Source organism: Hypomesus nipponensis, chromosome 17 (genome assembly GCF_054491055.1).
Source record: "Hypomesus nipponensis isolate SF chromosome 17, ASM5449105v1, whole genome shotgun sequence".
Classification (NCBI taxonomy): Eukaryota; Metazoa; Chordata; class Actinopteri; order Osmeriformes; family Osmeridae; genus Hypomesus; species Hypomesus nipponensis.
Genome location: NC_140377.1, coordinates 7,351,140 through 7,372,843, shown reverse-complemented (window position 1 = coordinate 7,372,843; position 21,704 = coordinate 7,351,140). Strand labels below are relative to the sequence as shown.

At 47.9% G+C, this 21,704-nt stretch overlaps 1 protein-coding gene across 2 annotated transcripts in view; it reads left to right on the top strand.

Moving 5' to 3' along the window:
• Positions 1-21,704, top strand: part of baiap2a (BAR/IMD domain containing adaptor protein 2a) — a 46,576-nt gene that overhangs the window by 6,905 nt on the left and 17,967 nt on the right. For both annotated transcript variants that reach the window (XM_084676989.1, XM_084676990.1), the window contains exons 2-6: positions 4,390-4,465; positions 6,663-6,749; positions 16,916-16,977; positions 17,106-17,177; positions 18,854-18,991. In XM_084676989.1, the coding sequence (XP_084533115.1) occupies positions 4,390-4,465; positions 6,663-6,749; positions 16,916-16,977; positions 17,106-17,177; positions 18,854-18,991 (435 nt within the window). The remainder of the gene's footprint in view (positions 1-4,389; positions 4,466-6,662; positions 6,750-16,915; positions 16,978-17,105; positions 17,178-18,853; positions 18,992-21,704) is intronic.

The following is a 21,704-nucleotide window of genomic DNA, read 5'->3' as shown; positions in this document are numbered from 1 at the left end:
TCTTCTCCCACAATACACTAGTATGTTCTCCTCAGACATGGTGGACTACGGGAGCTCGGTTGGTCACCAGGTTGGCCTGGTGATTGCAATAGCAAACATGATCTGATGGCCACCCTGTGAAATCTCACGATGTACATTCTGGGCATACTTCAGCACAGTGAGTGTGTGTGTGCGTGTGTGTGTGTGTGTGAGTGTTTGCAGGTGCCTGTGGGTGTGTACTGTAGGTGTCGGTGGGTGTGAGTGTCCCTTCCTTTTGAAGATGTTCTGTTCTGTCGGCCACAGACTTATCTCTCAACTTTGTTTCAGTAAAAAGTTGGCACTACTTCCTTGAACCTCTGCAGACTCCTCCTCCTCCCTCTCCCTTTCTTCTACTTTCTCTCCTCCTCTCTCAGGAAGGTCAGACAGATGGTAATTCGGAGACAAAAACCGAAGAAAGAAATGCAGAACATGAGAACAAGTACAGAAACACTAAGAAATCTTAGCATTACTACTTCCCATTCAGAGGCTCAAGGATTCCATGGCAAATTCCCAGCCATGATCTAATCATTCCATTCACTCAAAACATTAGAGCTTGACTGATGTCCTCAATGTCCTGACCCTGCCTGTGTGAGTCGAGCTGCCTAGTCAGTTGAGGGAGAGAGGCAGAGAGAGGCAGAGAGAGAGAGGGAGGGGGAGAGAGGGAGAGGGAGAGGACATATAACCCCGGTCTAAACCTCGCTGCTGCCTGATACGATTAGTCCAGAGGGGAGCTAGCCGCACGGTTGTCATTAGGCCCTTCCACTCCACTGTCCCCATACATTCCTCCCTGATTACATCATTAGGTCTGCAGTAAAAGGCTCTGCGCGGGCTCCCCCATAGGCTTCCCCAGACGCCAGCTACAGCAGGGCTCTCCAACCCTGTTCCTGGAGAGCTACCTTGCCTGTATGTTTTCGCTAAGACACTAATCTACCACGCCGAGTAGCATCGAGCTTCACCTTTAGTGGCCGAAGACTGAGAGGGGTCGGTGGTTTTTGTTCTCGGAGGAGCGGAGAAGACGATTCCCCTCGTTCCACATCCGCCGCTCCCCTTCCATGTCAACAGAACCTCGAGGATGTGGTGTGTGATGACGAGTACTCAACGTTTGAATCAGCTTTATCTCTAATATGCTAACGATATATGATACCGTTCCGCTCCAGCCCCCTGCTGCATTTACATTGAGGAGATATTCATAAGGCTCCTAACTTGCAGCGACATCATTTATTTCTTTGATAATGGTGCTCTATCTTATTCTGTCTGTGTCCTGCATGGAGAAGCTTCTGAGGGTCTTTTGAGCCCTTCTCCATTCTCATTCAGACAGTATTATCACTGTCTGTTAATCCATTTCCCTCTCTTTGATAGGCTCCTCTTATGTAGTCCCAGAGTGCCGATTAAATGAATTTTCCTCTTGTACCTATCGACTCTCATCATTCGTCTCCATGGCTAACCTTTCAGGCAGAGATAATGAGTGGGTACTTTTGCAGAGGAGTCTTTGTTATTTTCTGTTCCAAAGTCAGGGATGCAGGAACATACCTGAGCATGGCGACGTGGCCAAACTCTATAATTGGAGATGGTCCATCTTTCTCTTATGCTTCCCTTCCTCCTTCCCTTCTTCCTTCCCTTCCTCCTTCCCTTCTTCCTTCCTTGGCGGTTCAGGTTTTGTATTTTTCCTGCCGTGTCACTTAAGTAAAGCTGGTAAGCCTGTCCTCCTTCCAGAGTCAGGAATAACCTCTCGTCCTCTGTCTGTGTGTCTCTCTCTCGCTCTCTCGCTCTCTCTCGCTCTCTCTTGCTCTCTCTCGCTCTCTCTCTCTCTCTCTCTCTCTCTCTCTCTCTCTCTCTCTCTCTCTCTCTCTCTCTCTCTCTCTCTCTCTCTCTCTCTCTCTCTCTCTCTCTCTCTCTGACACACATGAACAGCTCTCTCTCTCTCTCACACACACACACAGTCATGAACAGTGCTCTCTCTCTCTCTCTCTCTCTCTCTCTGTCTCTCTCTGTCACACATCTTCAAGTGCCCCTGGACCCATTTTCCAATTAGCTGACACAATTAGGCTATATATGTGGTACAAGAGGACTGGGATGGCAAATATAGCTACAATGACAGTAAACGTGGCTCAGAAAGCACCTCTAAATTTCTTCCTATTTTTCTTCCTTCCTGTGAGTTACCTGGTTAGAACCCAATGTAATTTTGGCCGGCTCTTACATCATGGGATGTGGATATGTAAATCCTGCTAAACAGACAACTTTTGTACTGTCAACTTTCCTTCAAGACTTCCTGTGGGCGGTGCAGCGCCATTCAGCTCCATGTGGTCCTCTCACGAGAGACCGGGAGTGTGTGGTGGTTTGTATCCCTAACACACTACGTAGCCCTTCACCTCCTCCCCTGTATGTCGCTCAGCCTTGCCCTCTCTGTGGGATCCAGCCACAGAGGGGCTGAACTGGGCTTTGTCTTGTTATGCAATCCTCCCACCAGCTAGCAACACGCTCTCCTACTGTTTATAATCAAGCGTGTGTGTGTGTGTGTGTGTGTGTGCTCTCCCTCAATGAGATTTGTCTTGCATAAGACAGAGACTGATATGTAGGATAAACAGTTCCTCAGCAAGTCCCCTGGGCTTGTATCCGACTTTGATCGTCCCCAGAGAGAAGTGCACGTGGGTCTGTATGTGTGGGCTTGGCTGTGTTGAGATGGGAGTGTATTTTTCATGTTTCTTTCCTTGAATCAACATAATGAACATATGGCATTAAAAGATAGCTCATGTAAACACTTTCGGTGTTGGGAGAGGCAACAAGCCCGTCACAGACTGCTTTTGGTGCTGTGGAACTCTTTGGTGCTTTGATTAGTCCCGGAAACAAATACGTTCAAGTGGTGTGCTTTTAGAGGGGCTGCCAGTCAGACAAGGGAGATCTCTGTTCTCTCTGAGATCAGTTAGTTCCACTGTTTCCAGGCAGGTGCTTTATCTCCAGTGATGTGTGAAGGTGCACCGCTCTCTTTGCCCTCTTGCTGTGCGAGTGTGTTGTGTTGCTGCATCTGGGTCCCCACAGGGCCCAGACCCAGTTAACTGGACTGGAGGAAAGTTATTCACACTCAGGAAGGTGACCTCTGGTGTCAGCAAATCAGTGTCCAGGGACCTACTGGTGTCTGAATATTGAACCAATCATAACCGACCTTGCTTTACCTGACCTGTGAGTTTCACTGATCTTCAGATTAATGAATCCGAATGGGTTTCTGTTCGCCCCCAGGTTTAAGACCCAGGACACAAATAGCTTTTGAAGTAAAACTGCAGATCCTACACTTGCTCCTGCTATCCTGCTTGCATTATTCCTCATATAGAAAGGATATAGGCCAGTAACAAGTATCCGTAGTGTCGTGTTCATACTATTGGTTCCTTTAAAAGGGTACACTCCACCGTGTATTAAATTCCGTTCTCTGACCCTCATCAATCTCTTTCTTTCACTCTTTCGCCGACACACACACACACAGACACACACACACACACTAATACTCCCAGTTGCCAAGCCAGTCTCATTTAGTGCTGTCCCATGGAGAATTTGGGGACAGAAGTTCAGTGCAGTTCGATCAATGGGGATTCTAGGCAGTGTCTTCCAGCAGTGTTGATGGGCCACAGTGGGGTTTGGGAGCTGCTCCGACTCTGACTGTCTCCCCTGGCTCATCTGTGACTCTAGGGCGCTGGCACACTGGAGACTGACTAATTAGACAAGCCCTGGAGAGGGAGAAGGGAGAAAGGAGAGGGGATAAGGGATGAGGGGAGAGGGGAGAGGGGAGAGGGGAGAGGGGAGAGGGGAGAGGGGAGAGGGGAGAGGGGAGAGGGAGAAGGGGGGCATAACAAAATATTGTAAGCGACGCATCATTACACAGAGTTGATTCTCCTTCGCTCCCTATCTCCCTCCACCCCTGTAATGCCATGCAGAGAGCCCACAGCAGTATTTCGCAGTCAGCTGTGAGTGTCTCTCCCACTCCACCCCCAGAATCAACAGCTGCCTGGCTGACTCTCCACCCCCACCCACTACAGCACCCTCCCAGGATAATAGGATGTGTTCAAATGCATTGTGGGTGGAGGAGGACTGATGTCATTATTTATCTACATACAAATTCAAGAAATGCAGGTCTGTCAAGTCCCTGTGATTGGGTTTATAATTGAGTGTGCTTGCGTGGTGTGTGTGTGTGTGTATGTGTGTGTATTTGGTATATTTGCATGTGAGCAGGCCAGGGAGACTGAGAGTGACTGTGTGTATAAGATATAGAGAATGTGTGCCTGTCAGTCCGTTGAAGTGCATTCTAGCACTGTCACAAATGTACTCCTCAATATGTGTTCAATCCTGTGCTAATGAAGCCACTCTTCTGTCTGTCTGTTTCAGTCCATCATGGAGCAGTTCAACCCCTGCTTGCGGAACTTTGTTGCCATGGGGAAGAGCTACGAGAAGGCCCTGGCCAGTGAGTGCTCTCGTCTCTTTCTCTCCTCTGTCCTCCTTCCTCTTCTGCAGGTCCAGGCAACCAGCCAAGGCATTTGCCTGTCTCTCCATCTCTCTCTCTCTCTCTCTCTCTCGCTCTCTCTCTCTCTCTCTCTCTCTCTCTCTCTCTCTTTATAACAACCTCTCTCTCACTTGATCTATCTTCTATGCCTCTCCCTCCCCCCCCCTCTCTCTCTCTCTCTCTCTCTCTCTATTCAGCCTCTTTTAAAGAAAAATACGATATTTATCATCCTGCCAAGCAGGTTGCCATCATCTGGTCCTACAGCCCCTGGCCCAGGTTCTGAGAGAGAGGTGCGTTCAGTCTCACAACAGCAGAGGTCCTCTGATCTGATCCAGGCACTCTCCTCTGATACCACACAGATACAGTACAAAACGATTGTGTGTGTGTCCTTGGGACCTTTGGGCATTTGAGAGTCATCACGGGCACCTGTACAACTGGGCCGGAACTACGGCCCTCTTAATCCGGCCAGGGGAGGGGGGGGACAGGCTGGCCTCTGATCCTCTCACCCCATGTGAGCTAATCTGGATGGGCTGATCATGAGTTGACCAGGGGACTGTCTGCCCCCACTTCCTCAAAAAGGCATTAAAGGGAGTGGAAAGATTGTCTGAGGCCAGTAAGAGGCTCTGCTGTGGGCCAGAGCAGGGGTGGGGTGGGGTGGGGTGGTGGGGGTGGGAAGGGGGTCGGTACCAGGCTGGGAGGAGGAGAGACACAATGGGAAGAGCTCAGTATACGTTTGAGAGAGACGAGGCCAAGGAGAAGTCGGAGTCACACGGATGAAGCCCTCCGCATCTCCCCACACACACACACACACACACCGCCAGTCTGTCTGGTAGAGGTCTAATCCTCTCAGCCTGTTCCTGTCTTCCCCTTACCATGGTATTCATTAGAGGGAAGTAAAGTACCCTTATAGATCCAGCTAATCTCTTTCCCCACCTCCACACAAACACACGCTCACAAATATGCGTCCAGAGACTGTATATATACACACACACACACACGTGGTATGTGTGTGGTATTAAATTCTTGAAAATCCCTCGTTTCTTCAGGCAGTCCAGCACAGTCACAAAGGAGCTGACTTGAGACATATTTAGCATAATGCAGGATATGAGCGATGAGGGGAGGAAAGGGAAGGAAGAGAAGAGAGGAGGGGGATGAGGCGAAGGAGGGAACCGTGCTCCTGCCGGGTCTCTGATGCTTTCAGGTGTTCCCCAAGTGCAGAGAGAACCTGGTGGCTGCTGCTGTTGACAGATTTAATTGGGATTAGCATTAGCATATGTGTTCACTCACTCACTTTTGGGTCTGCTCTGTACGTCTCTTCTGCTCAGTCGGGTTCATCTTTTGCTCTGTTCTGTTCTACCCTGTTCAGCTCTGCTCTGTTCTGTTCTACTCTGTTCAGCTCAGCTCTGCTCTGCTCTGTTCTGTTCTTGTCTCTGTGCTCCTGTTCAGACCCAGACGAGAGGACTTTCCACAGCTGCTGCTACTCTCTAGTAATGGTGTCTCACCTTGCGGCTGTCTGCAGGCACAGGCCCCATCTGTCACCCAGATTGGTGCATAATTCTCCTCCATCCCTGCCCATGGTCATCACTCATAGATGACTGGCAGACTGGGAGGGAGGAGGGAGAGGGAGAACAGTGAGGTTCAGCCAACTGTGGCCAGGCTTGTCCTCCCTGACCCAGCCTGCCCAGTTGCAGATAGGAGGGGTGGTATGGATCTGGATCTGTACCTGCTCTCCTTTCATGTGCAAACAGGGTCAGCGTTCAATGGCTCTGTTGATTTAAGAGGGGAATGTTGATGAGGTGTGTGTGTGTGGATCACGTTGAAGGGAGGGGATAGTATTGTGACTGGCCCTCTGTAGAAATTATGCAGAGCACACACGACTGCTTTGGTCCAGACTGTGCAGACCACAGGACATAAGACGTTAACTTCAAGGCTGAAAGGGATTGCAGCAGGCTAACGTCAGGCTCATCTTTATTAACAGCCAGACTATACTGTGGGTTCCATGGGCCGAGATAAGAAAGAGCTTGCTGCAGCCATTGTACAGATACTGTATTCATCTCCGACTGATATGCATGGTGCGTTGGTATAGTGTGTGTCTTATGTGTGTGTGTGTGTGTTCCTCACTCCTTGACATCCTGTTCTTCCCGCTGTGTTTCTGCAGATGTAACGTTTGCTGCCAAGGGCTACTTTGATGCTCTGGTGAGGATGGGAGAGCTGGCCAGCGAGAGCCAGGGTTCAAAGGATCTGGGTAAGTGTCTGAGCTGGTGGAAACCTGTAGCCCCGCCCCCCGCCCCCGCCCCCAACCTATAGCCGGGCCTGAACTGGTTTTCTATATATTGAATGCGTACATCCTACTGAACACCCACGAACGCGCAAAGGCTGTTCAGCTCGGTCGACGCGATGATGTCGTCCAAAATACCGCGGCAGTAGGGATCTGCAGGGATTCAATGTTTTTTTTTTTCTTCTTCTCTGTGTGTGTGTGTGCTTTCTCTTTCATCGTGGCACTGAGCACAGAACATATCTTGCCGCTCTTATTTGTAAGAGACTCTACCTCCTATATATCTAGAGCAGAGCCATAGGCGGGTAACAATGGAGACGGTGGCCCTCTCCACTTCGCCCTTTGTACAAGGCGGCGGTGCATCATTTATTAGCGCTCGACAGAGCTGACGCTTTCTGCAGACCGGGCACATTTAATTCCCAGACATTTCGCTCTGTGACATCCCTGCAAGTTGACTGTATTGGGGATTGTTTCCACTGAAAAATGGATCGGATCATTTCCGAAGGATTGATGGCTAGATTTCGATGGGGGAGAGAGAGAGAGAGAGAGTGCGTACACCTGCATACATTAGTGTGGGTAGGAGTATGTGAGTGCATTGATGTGATTTTGTGTGTGCACTGGACAGGTTTGTCAGTATGGTAGAGGGGAGACATTCATAAACCAGGTATAGACCACGCAGGCCCCACCAAAACCCCCAGCCTTGGGCTGTTGCCATAGCAACCGCTGTCACAGACCACCCTTTGCCGTGTTTGCTCTCGGGAAATCAGGCCCTGTTTGAAGAGATCCCACTGGCTCTGACCGGATCCTCCTCTTCCGGATCGAGCCAGATTCAGCTGGTCAGTTTGCCAGGCCCTGTGGTTGCGTAAGTAGGGGGTTCTATTTAGGCTTACCCTGGCCTCCCAGGAAGGGAGCAGACTTGGAGGGTGCACTGTATGTGGGCTCTATTCAGAGGCTTCCTTGACTCGTGCACAGCGCTGAGGGGTTGACCTTCCAGTCCGGTGGTAAAGCGTCTTCCGCACACCATGCAGTGGACAGTGGGACGGGGCTCTAGCCTGGTGTGAACTGGCAGAGTGAGGGAGGCTGGGCTGGGCTGGAACAGCCCTTCCACACTGCTATTAGCCTGCTCTGCCCCTTTCAGCGGGTCAGCTCTGACACACTCTCTGCTGTCTGCTTCGTCGTCATTGTGAGTTCGCTCGCGCGCGTGTGTGTGCGTGCGCGCGTGCAACTGTGTGTCCGGCATTTGTGTGAACATTTATTCGGATATTTCTTCTCGGAACTGTCGCCTGAAGGGAATATTCTGAAGGGACTGGTTCTCCAGTAATTGGCATCTCTATTCAGATGGATGTGTGCATACATTGTGTGTGTGTGTGTGTGTGTGTACATGTTTTGATCAGAGCTTGAGCAGTCCCCAGCTGATAAAAACATCAACATGTTTTCAATAGCGATGGAGGATAGTTTCCCATTGTGGCGACGCGGTCCACACCCGCAATCTCTCCTGTCAGTCCTCCCAGAGGAACACCGCAGCTATTTCAGTTTCCTCTAACCTGTCAAACAAGGTTAGGAGTCCCCACCCTAAAGTTCAGTCTGTACGATGACCTACAGGGGAACAATGTGCGAGGCAGAGCAGCAGCTTGCGGCCCGGTTTCCTCCTCCTCTCGCCGCTTGGGAACGAGACAGACGGAGAGGGGGATAGAGAGAGAATGTTACCATGTGGCCGCGCTGCCTGCGCCTCGTCCCACCGCCTTGAATCTGCCGTGTCAGCTCCGAAATGTCAGGGCTCTCTCTCTCTCTCCATTTTTATCATAATGGCTGATGCCGTTCTATTCATTTTGCCTGGTGGCCTCAGGTCATATGGCTGCGATATATATTCATGGAACTGCATTGAGGTTTGTCAATGACATTGATCCAGTGCGTTTGTGTGTCTCGCTGTTTTTTTTTTTAAGCTTGTAAAAGCCATGGGGGTTCAGTTTGACACCAACCGCAAATGGGCCCACCTACACATGCGAGACAGCTGCTCTCCATCCAGTGTTTCGTCCTGTCTCTCTCCCCTCTCCATCTTACACAAGCATAAATATTATGCTTCGAGCGCCTAGTGTAATTGCACTTAGAAATGATGGTCTGCGATGGTTGTTTTTGTTATCTGCACATCATCCCAAATTCTGCGGCTTGATTTTGTTCCGCTTTTGTTACCCTCACGTCATCATATGAGAGATGCCTATTTCTGTTTGTGTGTGTGTGTGTGTGTATTCACATGCTCTTGTTTGAGCTTTTTTGTGTACGTCTGTATGTGTGTGTGCCATTTGATCATTTCTGTGTGTATGCATTTTCATCCCCTCTGCTTGTAGTTCCTCCAGTCCCACTCCCACACACTTCCTCCCACGCATCCCCCTCGGGTTGGGCTAATCATCCCCTGTCAGTCTCCCACCCACTCACACATATATACATACATGCGCGCACACACACACACTTATATATATATATATACATACATGCATACGCATACGTCAAGCGTTCAGTTTGGAACAGTTCACATCAGGAGCTTCTTATGACATCTATAACATTTCCAGCTCAGACACATCCACGCCATGGTCTTGAAAGAGGCTTGTGACATGCTATGTTTCCAGAACAACTAATGATCCTTAGCTGTGGAGATATAAAGCTGACAAAAGTGACTGACTGTCACTTTGAATATCAAATATGTGAATTATTTTAAAACTTTCACATATAACATCTGAATTCTTTTTATGTTGAATAAAAAAAAAACAGAAATGTTTTGCTGACAAAGGTGAATGGAGCCCAATGAGGTAAGTGCTCATGAAGCTACTTAACTAAATAGGTAGTCGTGTGCACTGGTATTAAACTTCCTTGCGTCATAAACTCTCCAGCACCAGATTACTGTAACAATAATATTTTGGCATTTTGAAAGAAATGCACCTCCTCTCAGTTGACAGGGAAACTAGCTGTTGCAACGTAGGTCTTTGAAGTTGGCTGAGGAGAAGCCACAGGTTTTTTAAGCTCCAATTGTGTCCAACGATCAAAGATTTTGTCCTTACTGAAATCGTCTACTTCTCCCTGGGAAAGCCCAAAATGACAACATATGATTTTCTGCTATTTGTGTTTCTGGATCAGAATAACGTAAAATCCGTTTTTTTCCATTACACATAGAAATAATTCAGATATGAAAGCAATATAATCAACATATTTCATATCCAGATACGTTTGTCAGACTTTTAGCTCCATACTTAGCTGTAGTAAGTGCATGGTTATTTACGACGGACTCAGTGACATGTTAGTTCAGTCTGCCTCGTATATCATCAGGTGAAGAGTTCAGAGCTGAACTCCACCCCTGCCTCCCATATATGGTTACTGCTCTACATTCTGGAGACGTGAGACACGATGTAAAACTCCCTTTCTCACTCATTTAGTCTCAAACACAAAGCTTCTTTTTCACACAGTAAAATTAAGTTATTTCAAGGACCAGGGGCAGTCTATATTGAGACAAAAACGACAATGGCAGGAATCATATTTCCTTCTTTTCGACTTTGATTACCTTGCCTGTTTACCTTTTCCCCACAGTCCAAAGTATGAATCAGTGCAGCGATATGTACTGTGGGAGATGGAGTCCATGGTTGTGTACTGTGATGAGGAGAGGGGTGCGGGCTACACATTAGTAACAGCTAATAAGACTCTCAGTAATTACCTCAGAAAAGAGGATCACGCGGGGGAAAATGAGGCCGATTTGGCATAATTGTCTTTTTGAGGCTAATGGATCTGGGACACAGGCGTTAAATTGCTGTCGGTAAATTGCAGCTGTATGAGAGGCTAAATGATGTGTGTGTTTCGAGGGAGCGGATATTGGCGGTGTGGGATGTGTGTTAACACCAGGTGAGCGACTTGCGTCGGGCGCGCCCGCACGCGCGCGCAGGGTCTGGAACGCACACGCGCCGAGAGGTAGCCGTCAACGTCTCCAGTCTGGTCCTCCTCTCTCTCCTCCTCCAGCACCTGGCCCTGTTTAAATGGGAGCAGAGAAGCTCTTTTCTTAGCCCTGCGCCACCATCCCAGGGGCGCCTGCCTTCTCCTGCTCTATTTCGGAGGGGCCGCAATGCATGATGGGAGACCATTGGCCCACACACTCACTCATATGCTGTCCTTTATTTGTTCTCAAACTCGCACAGCAGCGCCATGCTCTAGGTGGGTGAGGATTCGGTAAGAGCTCAGACACGCTTTTGAAATGTTGATACTGCTCACTCCTTAGTGTCATCGTGTGGAACCTAAGGTAAACGGCGAATAACCCTGTCATGAAGACCCGGCGTTTTCCTGCTGGTTTTAAACATCCACCAGCACACAGCACTTTACAGCCCGTTAAATATTGCTGAAAAGACTGATAAAGTGCTTATTAGGGTTGGTCGACTGTTATGGCGGGGAATTCCAACCTCCGAGAGCTAAGGAGCATGGAGAGGCAGCCCCTGAAATTAGCGTCTGTCAAACTTCAATTGTGTCGAGACTGAAGAGTTTGACCTCAGAAATGAGAGGAATTTTTTCCATAAACCATCTCGTCATGATACGATTTCATGATTATCTTCCTGTTTCGGCACAGTTGCTCTCATCCCTCCCTATTGCTCTGTCCACGGGAGTGTGCAAGAGATAACGAGAGAGAGAGAGAGAGAGAGAAAGTGTTTTGTGTGTACAGTACTTTGAGTCCACATACTCTTTCTACTTTGACGTTACATGTTGCTCCATGTTGAGACTTTCATTCCTGAGCAGGTAGCTACATGACTCATCTGTTTGCAATGGCCTCCCAGCCTCCCAGCCTCTCAGCCTCTCAGCCTCCCAACCTACTACTACTACTACTACGACTGTGCTTCACACTCCTCAAAGCCTGCAATCCACTCTGGGCGATACATTCCCCGAGACAGAGGAGACATTGTTTCAAAGGTTCATCATCTCCCTCTTCTCTTGTTTTCATCTTTTCCCTTTTTATACGGTTTTCTTCGAAAGGACTTTCCTCTTTTTTTTTGCTTTCCCTATTTGCCTCCCCGTTTCTGTTCCTCCATTCTGACTCGTGCTAATGGATGTTTCTCAATTATGTCACACCGTAGCCACTTGGCACTTCACACATCCTCTCTCAGAAGACTGGCTGGGTGTCGGTGGGGGAGGGGGGTGAGAAATCTGCCAGGAGAACCCCAAGTTATCACTGCTCCACATTACTTTAGAGTGCCTACCCTCCCAGTCGGCTTAATTGGAGTGCACAGGAGTGCACACGCAAGCATTGTCTGTCACAATCTTTCTGCCTCGTTCTAGAATTTTCTCTCTCTCTCCCTTTCTCTCCCTCTTGAGTTCTCTTTCTCTCTCTCTCTCTCTCTGTTTTTCTTTCTCTTTCTCTACCGCACTCTTTTCGGTCTGGCTGTGCGAAACTGCCTGTAATGAGGTCACTTATGTTGTTCAGAGGGAAGGCATAGAGACTGAGCTGTCTGTAGGGAGTCCTCAAAATCCCGCCTCCAAACTGGGACTCTGACGGAAATCTCATCGTCATAGATAGGCCCTCGAGATCCCCCAAGTTCTCCCTGACCCTCGACCCAGAGAGATGCCCTCTATGTGCCCTTGCCTGGCTCGTTTGGGCCCCAGGATGTGCTACATGGTGATGAGGCTTGTGACGGTGTGAGAACAGCAAGGCTGTTTTTTTGGGTCACTAGACTGAGGGAGGCAGCGATGGAACATTTCAGCCGCGTGTGTGTGTGTGCGCGCGCCTGTGTGGGCGTGTCTTGTGTGTAAAGAAGGCCTTGGCGTTCACCTATGCCAGTTTTAGCACTGTCACACATTGTTGCGTCCACTACAACTGCCCCCCCTCCAAAAAAAGAACTCTCTACTTAAAAGAAGCACTATTGAAGTCACTGAGATGTTAACAGCTAGGTGGTAGACAGATGAGGTTTTAGAGTAGATATATAAATATGAATGGAGCCCAGAAAACCCTAAGGCAGGCTTGAACTGCCTCCGCTGAAAGATTTACTCTCGGGATTGTTCATTTTTGAGATTCAAAGGAGCACGAGTGCACAACGCACACACACACACACACGTGCGCGCACACACACACAGTCTTACAGTACACACACGGGGAAACCAAGCTATTACTTGCCTCTCACATATCATGTACGGCCCCATTATCAGTTCTTGTGTGTTTTTCCCGGGGGTGGCAGGCGCAAACACATGACTCCCTCTGAACAGTGTACTCCGCTGGATAGAGTGAGCTGCGGAGGTCCCCAGGCAGGTAGAGGGGAGCGATATCTTGGAGGAACACTTCCCAGTGTTCCTTGTGCTTCACATTGCAAATCTCAATGCTTTGCCGATTCTCCCATAGCAACGACCCCAGCATTGTCCTGCTTCCATGACAACCCTTTTAGTGAATCCGGTTTGACCTTCATCAGACGATTCACGGTGTCTGCCTTACTCCCTCCTTTCTTCTTATTCATTCTGTCTCTCTCTGTCTCTCTCTGTCTCTCTCTGTCTCTCTCTGTCTCTCTCTGTCTCTCTCTGTCTCTCTCTCTCTCTCTCTGTCTCTCTCTGTCTCTCTCTCTATCTCTCTCTCTCTCTCTCTCTCTCTCTCTCTCTCTCTCTCTGTCTCTCTCTGTCTCTCTCTGTCTCTCTCTTTCTCTCTCTGTCTCTCTCTCTCTGTCTCTCTCTCTCTGTCTCTCTCTCTCTCTCTCTCTCTCTCTCTCTCTCTCTCTCTGTCTCTCTCTGTCTCTCTCTTTCTCTCTCTGTCTCTCTCTCTCTGTCTCTCTCTCTCTCTCTCTCTTTCTGTCTCTCTCTGTCTCTCTCTGTCTCTCTCTCTCATCCTACTTATTAATTTTCAAATGCCCAGTTTACAGGCTCCTTTGGGCACCAACTCTGTTTGTTGAGTGTATTTTTCACCATTGTGACAACTTAGATAGCCAAGCTTACTGAAAGTAAGATTATGAACATTCCAACTTTTTTGCAGTTTGACAACTGGCAGTACATTGCACTGTTAGCTGACTGTAAATTCAAAGCTAATTACCTAGCTACCTACACGAAGGTACAATATCAAGATGTCATAATTGACAGTAATAATAACCATGACAGCCCTTTAAAGGAGGCGCTAAATAGCGACACGCTGTTAGTCCTGGTTGCCATGGTAAAACAGTTCCATGGTTTTCAGAGACGTCTTGGCCCAAAATGCTCAGATTGATTTTGCTATATCAAATGTGAAACACCTCGAGACATTTCTGTCACGAAAACCAAAAAAAGTACCGAATATTGTTTGTTCAAACGCATAGGGACAACGATATCTCGGGGTTCCTACTTCCTGTGACATCATCCTCTGCTCGCCAGTGGGCTCCCATCTGTCCCTCTCTGAGTGGTTGTATTCCTGGGCTGCCAGGCGTGCGCTCGCCTGTTCAACAGGTGTGGGCCAACCTGAGCTCCCTCTCTCACAGAACCCTATTGTTCTCCACAGAGCACATGGGTGTGGTGAGAGAAAGGAAGGGTACGTCTTGATACTGCAGACCAATCTTTTTGACATCATGTTTCGCGTGCGCGTGTGTGTGTATTCATTTTCTTTCCAGTTACATTGGATTAAGCTGGTATGCGGACGTCCTCGCCAGCCAGCCAAGCAGGTTTTCAGCGTTGTCTCTCAGGTTACTGCCTGCCTCTGATCCGTTTCTGAAACGACATTGCACAACAAGGTTTCCATGGAAGATCTAACAGTGATTCCATCTGTCTGTTATGCTCTCCTCCCTTATCGAGTGTAGCAGTCTAATATGTGTTTTGGTTGGGCCTTTTTATATCAAAGTTGTCATGGTAACAATGGGCTTCTCCAATGCCACATGAATAGATTCTTTTTTGCTCCGTCTCCCTCAGTGTGATATCTGTAAAGACGGGATTTGCTCCCTTCCGAGTCATTCATTCGCGGGACTCTGAAACCTTTTTCATTCATCGTACCATTACTTGTTACTTTGTTTTAATAGGTATGTTAGTGCTGTCTCCTATCTATGCCTAAGGGGAACCTCTATGTTCCCCCCCCCCCCAGATAATAAGAAGGGAGTGTGTGTGGGTGTGTGTGCATGCATACATGGGACTCTTATGACTGCTCATTTGTTAATTGACCGAGCCACTAAGACCAGCGAACAGACTGCTGGTCTCTCTAAGCCCGAGGAGCTGTGATCAGGGATGAGGATCTGTAATCGGCTTAGCAGGTCTGCTGGGAGCTGACAGGATGTTTTGGCCTGCTGTTGTGCTGTTCTATGACACATGATCAGTGTGTAAGACAGGGAGCAGAATATCTCACCACGCCCGCGGATGAGGTCACCATTCAGCGCAGGGTTGGAACCCTGTGTCTCTGGGCTGTGACACAGGGTTCCTAATGAGACAGGGAAAGAGGGAGGCCGTTTAATGCGTTTCTCTCCTTCACACCCGCAGCGCGCGACAGGAAAAAGTCTCTGATTGCTACTTGACTAAAGCCCACTCCCTCGACAAGACTGTAGACTCACAACACCTGTTGCTCACGATGCCTCATGCATCTTCGCTGTTCATGGGGTTCATGTCCATGTCCATTTGATTTGTCACCAAATTGAGGACCTGCTGAATACTACATAGACCTCGACTGACATACCAAACTTTACAGATCTCGAGCGATTATCGTCGATACTGTCTGAAGTGTGTCTGTTGAGATGCAGTGAGTGACGTGTCGTGTGTGTGCCCGTTGGGGATGAAATCCCAGCCTGCTTTGCTGCTCTCTCGCTTTCTTTGTCTTTCCTTCTTTTGGGGCGGCTGAAGCCTTCAGTGTGTACAGCCAAATTGTCCTGCTCACTTCAGTGTTGTCTGTGTGTAACAGTTTGTACTGTACTGTGATGTCTGATCCGATGGGTCAGTCCAAAGCCTTTTATTGAGAGCTCACACGTTGACCTTTTAAAGATGGACCTTAAATGCTTTGTTGAAGCAACTTTGGGAGTGGAGGCGATTTATGAAATGAGGTTAAAAAAGATTGACTCAAATACTGTATATTTTTTTGAAATTCTCTTACAAAGATTCCTCTCATTCACAGACTAATTACTATGTACACAAATAATGTCTCTGTAAAGGGTCTTTAGTTGATTAGCAGCTAATTAGTTATCATTACATTGTTGATAAATCCCTATCCCCTTTGCTGTCTTAAAAGCAAGTGAGTTGCCAACAAACAGTTTAATACTATATGTAAACCTTTGCGAACAGGCTTTGGACTTGGTCAGAGAAATCTACATGTGTGTCTGTCTCGTTATCGAGTCTGCAGGTCTCTCTCCCTCTCTCTTGCTCTCTCTCTCTCTCTCTCTCTCTCTCTCTCTCTCTCTCTCTCTCTCTCTCTCTCTCTCTCTCTCTCTCTCTCTCTCTCTCTCTCTCTCTCTCTCTCTCTCTCTCTCTCTCTCTCTCTCTCTCTCTCTCTCTCTCTCTCTCTCTCTCTCTCTCTCTCTCTCTCTCTCTCTCTCTCTCTCTCTCTCTCTGTATGTCCTGTGCTCAATTTAGATCTTCTGTTCCTTTTCTTTACAATGCACTGCATATTCAGAAGAGGCAGCATGTAGGTATATTTAACCCCCCCCCCCCTTTCCACTGGCTGCATGACTCTTCCCCTCCTCTTTGTCGTTCTCTCCTTTTGTTTAGGAGATTTGCAATTTATCTTGTTCCATTTACCATATTGCCAATAAGAATGCAGGAAGGCAATATGTTTGATTTAAACCAGTGGCTAAATAAGTTTCAGTAATTTGAACTTTATCGATGAGCACTATGCTTGGAAGATTATTTTATTGTATACTGTTGTATACAGTTGTATACTGTAGCTAATGGCTTTTAAGATTCCTTTTTTCTCAGTTTGCATTGATTCTTATCTCTACGTTTTCATGTCTGTTTCTTGTTGTGACTCAACCAATTGCATCATTGCCTTTACCACCCTGGGTAGCAGTTTCCTGTCATCTGTGTTCTGTCTGTCTGTGTCTCTCTGTTTGTCTATTTGTCTCTCCATGTCTGCCTGTCTGAGGTTGCTGCATGAGCTCTGCACGCTGGGGGGTCTCTCTTTGCTTCCCCTCCTCCCACTCTCTTACAGTCTCTCCTTAACAATCTTGTGTGTGACCGTGAACCCGTGTGTCACTTTGCAGGGGACGTGTTATTTCAGATGGCCGAGGTCCATCGGCAGATCCAGGTGCAGTTGGAGGAAATGGTGAGTATCGGCATGGCTACTGAGCACGTCCGAACGCGCCTCTTCGGCCCTACGAGCTCGCGCACGTTCCATGGGTGTCGGAAGAGCGACCTTGGTGAACCCTGTCCCCTTCTTCTGTGCCTCTTCAGCTGAAATCCTTCCACAACGAACTGCTGTCCGAGCTGGAGAAGAAAGTGGATCTGGACTCGCGCTACCTGACAGTGAGTACCTGGATGCCGGTCGATTGTTTTACAACCTCTACACAGTTCAACATTTGAGGCTTGTTCCCTGTGCTCCACTTCCGTTTCCCCCGAAACACTTTTAGCATCTTTTTTTTTTTTCCTCCACATTCTTTTCATACGATACTTCAATCTAACCGTAAAAAAGCAAGGTTTCCTGCAGCCTAGTGAGTGTCTCTCAGTGGTATCTTTAGAATGAGTGGGCCGCAGGCTCACTGAGGAACAGCAGAGTGGTAGGTTAGTAACAGGGATGGGGTGCTGGTAATGTCATCATCACACACTATTGTATTCTAATAAGTAGAGACAATTAGGCTCTCGCTATCTAAAGTACCTGGTCTCACTGAGACAGTATACAGACAAAAAGACCGACCATGTGATGGATTCTAACTGTGATTTAATCATTAACTCGGTGAGTACATAAAGATGTTCCCTCAGTAGTCCACACAGATCCCAGCAGACCAAACACTTTTTCTTTTTTGGGGGGGGGATTCCCATTTTGTTCTCCTGCTCTCTAGTTGAGACAATATTTTGGGTACTTGTTGTAACCTTGGATTGAGGAGGTCTAGGACTTCCTGTAGCTCTTTTCCCACAAGTCCACCTGCTGTCTGTACTGATATCAGTGATTGTTTGATCTTTATTGAATCCATATACCAGTGGTTTTGTCTACCAGACCTCCTCATCAAGGATATTTCCCACCACTGTACCTCACACAGATCGGAGTGTTCATGCATGTTAAATGTCCTCCATTCTAGTTAACGTGTTCCCAAATAATGGAGACAGCTTTGATAACAATTGCGTTGCCTTGTGCTATTGAATTATTAATGAGGATCGTGAGTCACGTTCGAAGGAGCAAAGAGAGACACAAGGCTTTTTTTTGTTTTTTTCTGGATAGAAATGCATGCGGGTCCCGATGGTTTTTCTCTCTTTCCTCCACTCTCCTTCCTGTCTTTCTCTGGCTGTCTCCTTTTGTTCCAGGGACTCTGTGTTTCTCTCACTCACTAGCTCTCCTCTTCTCCTTCCCTCTCTTTCCAAACCTCCACAGTGCGTCTGTCGTTAGCTGGACTTGAACACACTGATGTAATGCTAATGAATCCAAAATAGGTTAATGGCGCGCAGCGGAAATGCGGTATTGTGGACCGTTTCGACGGATTACTAACTGATAAGCACAGGGATCCCATTCTCATCATGGGCTGAAGTTCATTTGAGGGCCAGTCCGTTTTGTAATCGCAATTCATCACGCCGTTCGGATTGGTCTCCAGAAGTAGCACATGATTGAGAGCCGCGCGGATGAACTCCGACAGAATAATTGATAGGGTCTCAGTGTGCTAATCAACAGCAAAAACATCACCTCGGGGATCCTCCTCTGATAGACAGCAGTGATCTTCAAACTGCGCACACACACACACACACACACACACACACCACACACACACACTCACTCACTTCCTCAAGAGCTTAAACCTCACAAGATGAACATGTGAACTTCTCAGTTTACCGTGAGCGTTTTCAGTGTCCGGGTGTTTCTTCGGGGTCCCTACTCTTAGCCTTAACCACTTACCTCCACAAAAGTAGTCTTTGTTTTGATCTCGCCAGGTCTGAACCTGTGGGGCTCGACCCAGTGGTTTCACCGCTCCCTCCCTCTCTGTCGCCCCCCTCAGGCTGCGCTGAAGAAGTACCAGGTGGAGCACAAGACCAAGGGGGAGAGTCTGGAGAAGTGCCAGGCTGAGCTGAAGAAGCTGCGTCGGAAGAGCCAGGGAAGCAAGAACCCGTCCAAGTACGGAGAGAAGGAGATGCAGGTGAGTTGGGGGACCGGCACCCGTCGCTAAAACAGGAACGCGAATGCCGACTTCAGATTCAGAGTCTGCTTCGAGAATTCGACAGCCAAGAGTTGTCGTTCACACACACACACACACACACACACATCCCATGAAAGCAAACTAATACCCAATCTCCGTGTGTTCGACCTCACATGGTTTGAAAGCCATGACTCTGGCTATGGTCCTCCTAATATGGTTTGTTTGGCTAGCTCTCTGCTATGGGTCACACTGACGTATCAGTGCTCCAGGGGCTGGGCTAGGAGCACCAGAGCAGGTCGTGTTCAGAGCCTGGACAGGCCAGGGCTTGCAGGGTAATTACTACCATGCCTCGAGGTCCAGCCAGCCAGAACAGGTATGTCTGTCCAGATCAATAGCTAGACCACCACCATGTTCTCCATGCTGCTTAATGTGTCCTGGGCTTTCATGGTTGACCAGGTATGAAACTACTGACGGCGCTTTCTTTGGTCCCTGAACTCTCATTCCCTTCATACCACACACCTCCACCCTCTTTCTGGTCAGACACGTCGAGATTGAGCTGGTCTTGAGCCTGAGAGATCTGCAGGCTCTATGGTGGGGGTAGGTGTCGTGTGGCTTGTGCTTTGTAGGGAACAGGGTTTTTAGGCAGAGTTCAGTGGACAAAGAGACAGAGAAAGTGAAAAGGAGACAGGGAGCGTGAAGTTGGTAGACATAGACACAGAGAAAGAGAGAGGGAGACCGAGAGAGAGACAGATAAAGAGAGATAAAGAGAGAGAGAGAGAGAAGTAGCTAGTGAGACAGACAAGGGGATATGGATAATCTCTCCCCCCAGGGCGAGGGTTGGGTAGGGCTGTGAGCTACATGTTGTAACAGGCTCCAGTATACCGCATCCACTCTGGGTGGAGCAGCCTGTGATTGACAATCTTGCATCAGCCTGTATGTGGCTCCACTCTGCTTCCTCATGCATGTAGTCCAACATAACTGATCACAGATCTGACTCGGACGTCTACATTGATCAACCTTCTTGGTATAGACTGATTTAATTCTTGCCCAGGATCAGTGTCATGTCCAACCGTGTCTTAGACACAGACTGATTCAGCACGCCCATATAGCCCTTAATGACTCGTATCATCAGACCGACTGGTCGCATCTGCTCCAGCCCACCTGCTCCTGCAGCCAGTCCTAATGTTCCAAACTTGGAGAAGAGAGGCAGGAAGAAAAAGCAATCTCGCTTCTCGTTTTCAGCCGTCTCACTTGACGAGTGCCCCGGCCGTGGGCGAGCCGGGGAAAAGTCAACTCATTTGTGTCGCAGCCCTGTGGGGAGTAAAACGCCAGGCCTGGGAGCTCTCTGCCTCTCGCCTGTACTTACCTCAGAGAGTACTGCACTGCTGTCAGACAATATTGTACCCGGCAGGTGGACACCGGACGGTGTGTGTTTAAGATGCTTTTCAGCTCTCCGACACCCACACCCGGCCCCCTCTCCAGGCTTCCATTCCCCCCCCCAAAAAAAACGGCAGCGGTGGGCAAGAGACGACGGCGAACGTTCCTTCTCTTTGATCGACTCGCGCGTCGAGCCTAAAACGAGGACGTCCCAGAGGAAAATTGTATTGCTCAAAGGTTGCTATTCTACAGCTCATGAGACAAAACTGTGACTCTCAGTTCAGCCTCGTTTTAATTTCAATTTGATCTGAACCATTTCTCAAGTGTTGCTCCTAAAATTCACTAGGAGCAATAGGTGAGATAGAGCAACATTAGCAGGAGTCATAGTTGAGACTTGATGGAGATAACTTGCTCAGTCTCATTAATGGCTCATTTTGTTCTCATTAGGAAAGAAAATGAGCAGTACCAGAGCTAAAATTGAGCAATATATGAGTCATATATCCATTTCTCATATGTTGCTCCTAAAATTCACTAGGAGCAATAGGTGAGATAGAGCAACATTAGCAGGAGTCATAGTTGAGACTTGATGGAGATAACTTGCTCAGTCTCATTAATGGCTCACTTTGTTCTCATTAGGAAAGAAAATGAGCAGTACCAGAGCAAATATTGAGCAATATATGAGTCATATATATTTATATACTAATGGAAAAAAATCAAGGAAACTTTCAACAAATGCATGCAAATGGACCCTTTATTTAATGTTAAACAAAAATGATCACTTTGACAGAAAGGGTAATCTCTGTAGGGATCCTTAAATAGATATATACAGTATATCTGAGCAAAAACAAAACTTTTAGTTGTTGCTGAACATTAGCAGAAGAACAATCTGAACTTAACATATAAAGAATGTAAATCTATTAGGGGTGGAATGGTACACTGAAGTCACGGTTCGGTTCATACCGCGGTTCATACATCACGGTTCGGTACGAGTTCGGTAAAACGGAGGGAAAAGCAAAACAAACCAAGTTCCTCTATGAGTGAATACGGGCGCATTGAAGATGACATGTCAATTCCGATTGCGTCACAGATTTTTTTGGCCCTATTTGTATGTGTATGGCTGGTTAAGCACTGTAGGGAGAAGTAGGACAGTTTTTTTCGTCTCGTTCCAGTGATTGGCACACCTGGGTGATGGCGTCATTTAGCACACGCCAGATGCGTTAGCATGTTAGATGTATTTCCACTCACATACCCCACAATCAGTGACGTGCGATGATGTCAGTCTGTGATATCGGCAGACACCACTGCTGTCATTTTTACTTGAATTTTGCAGGGATTA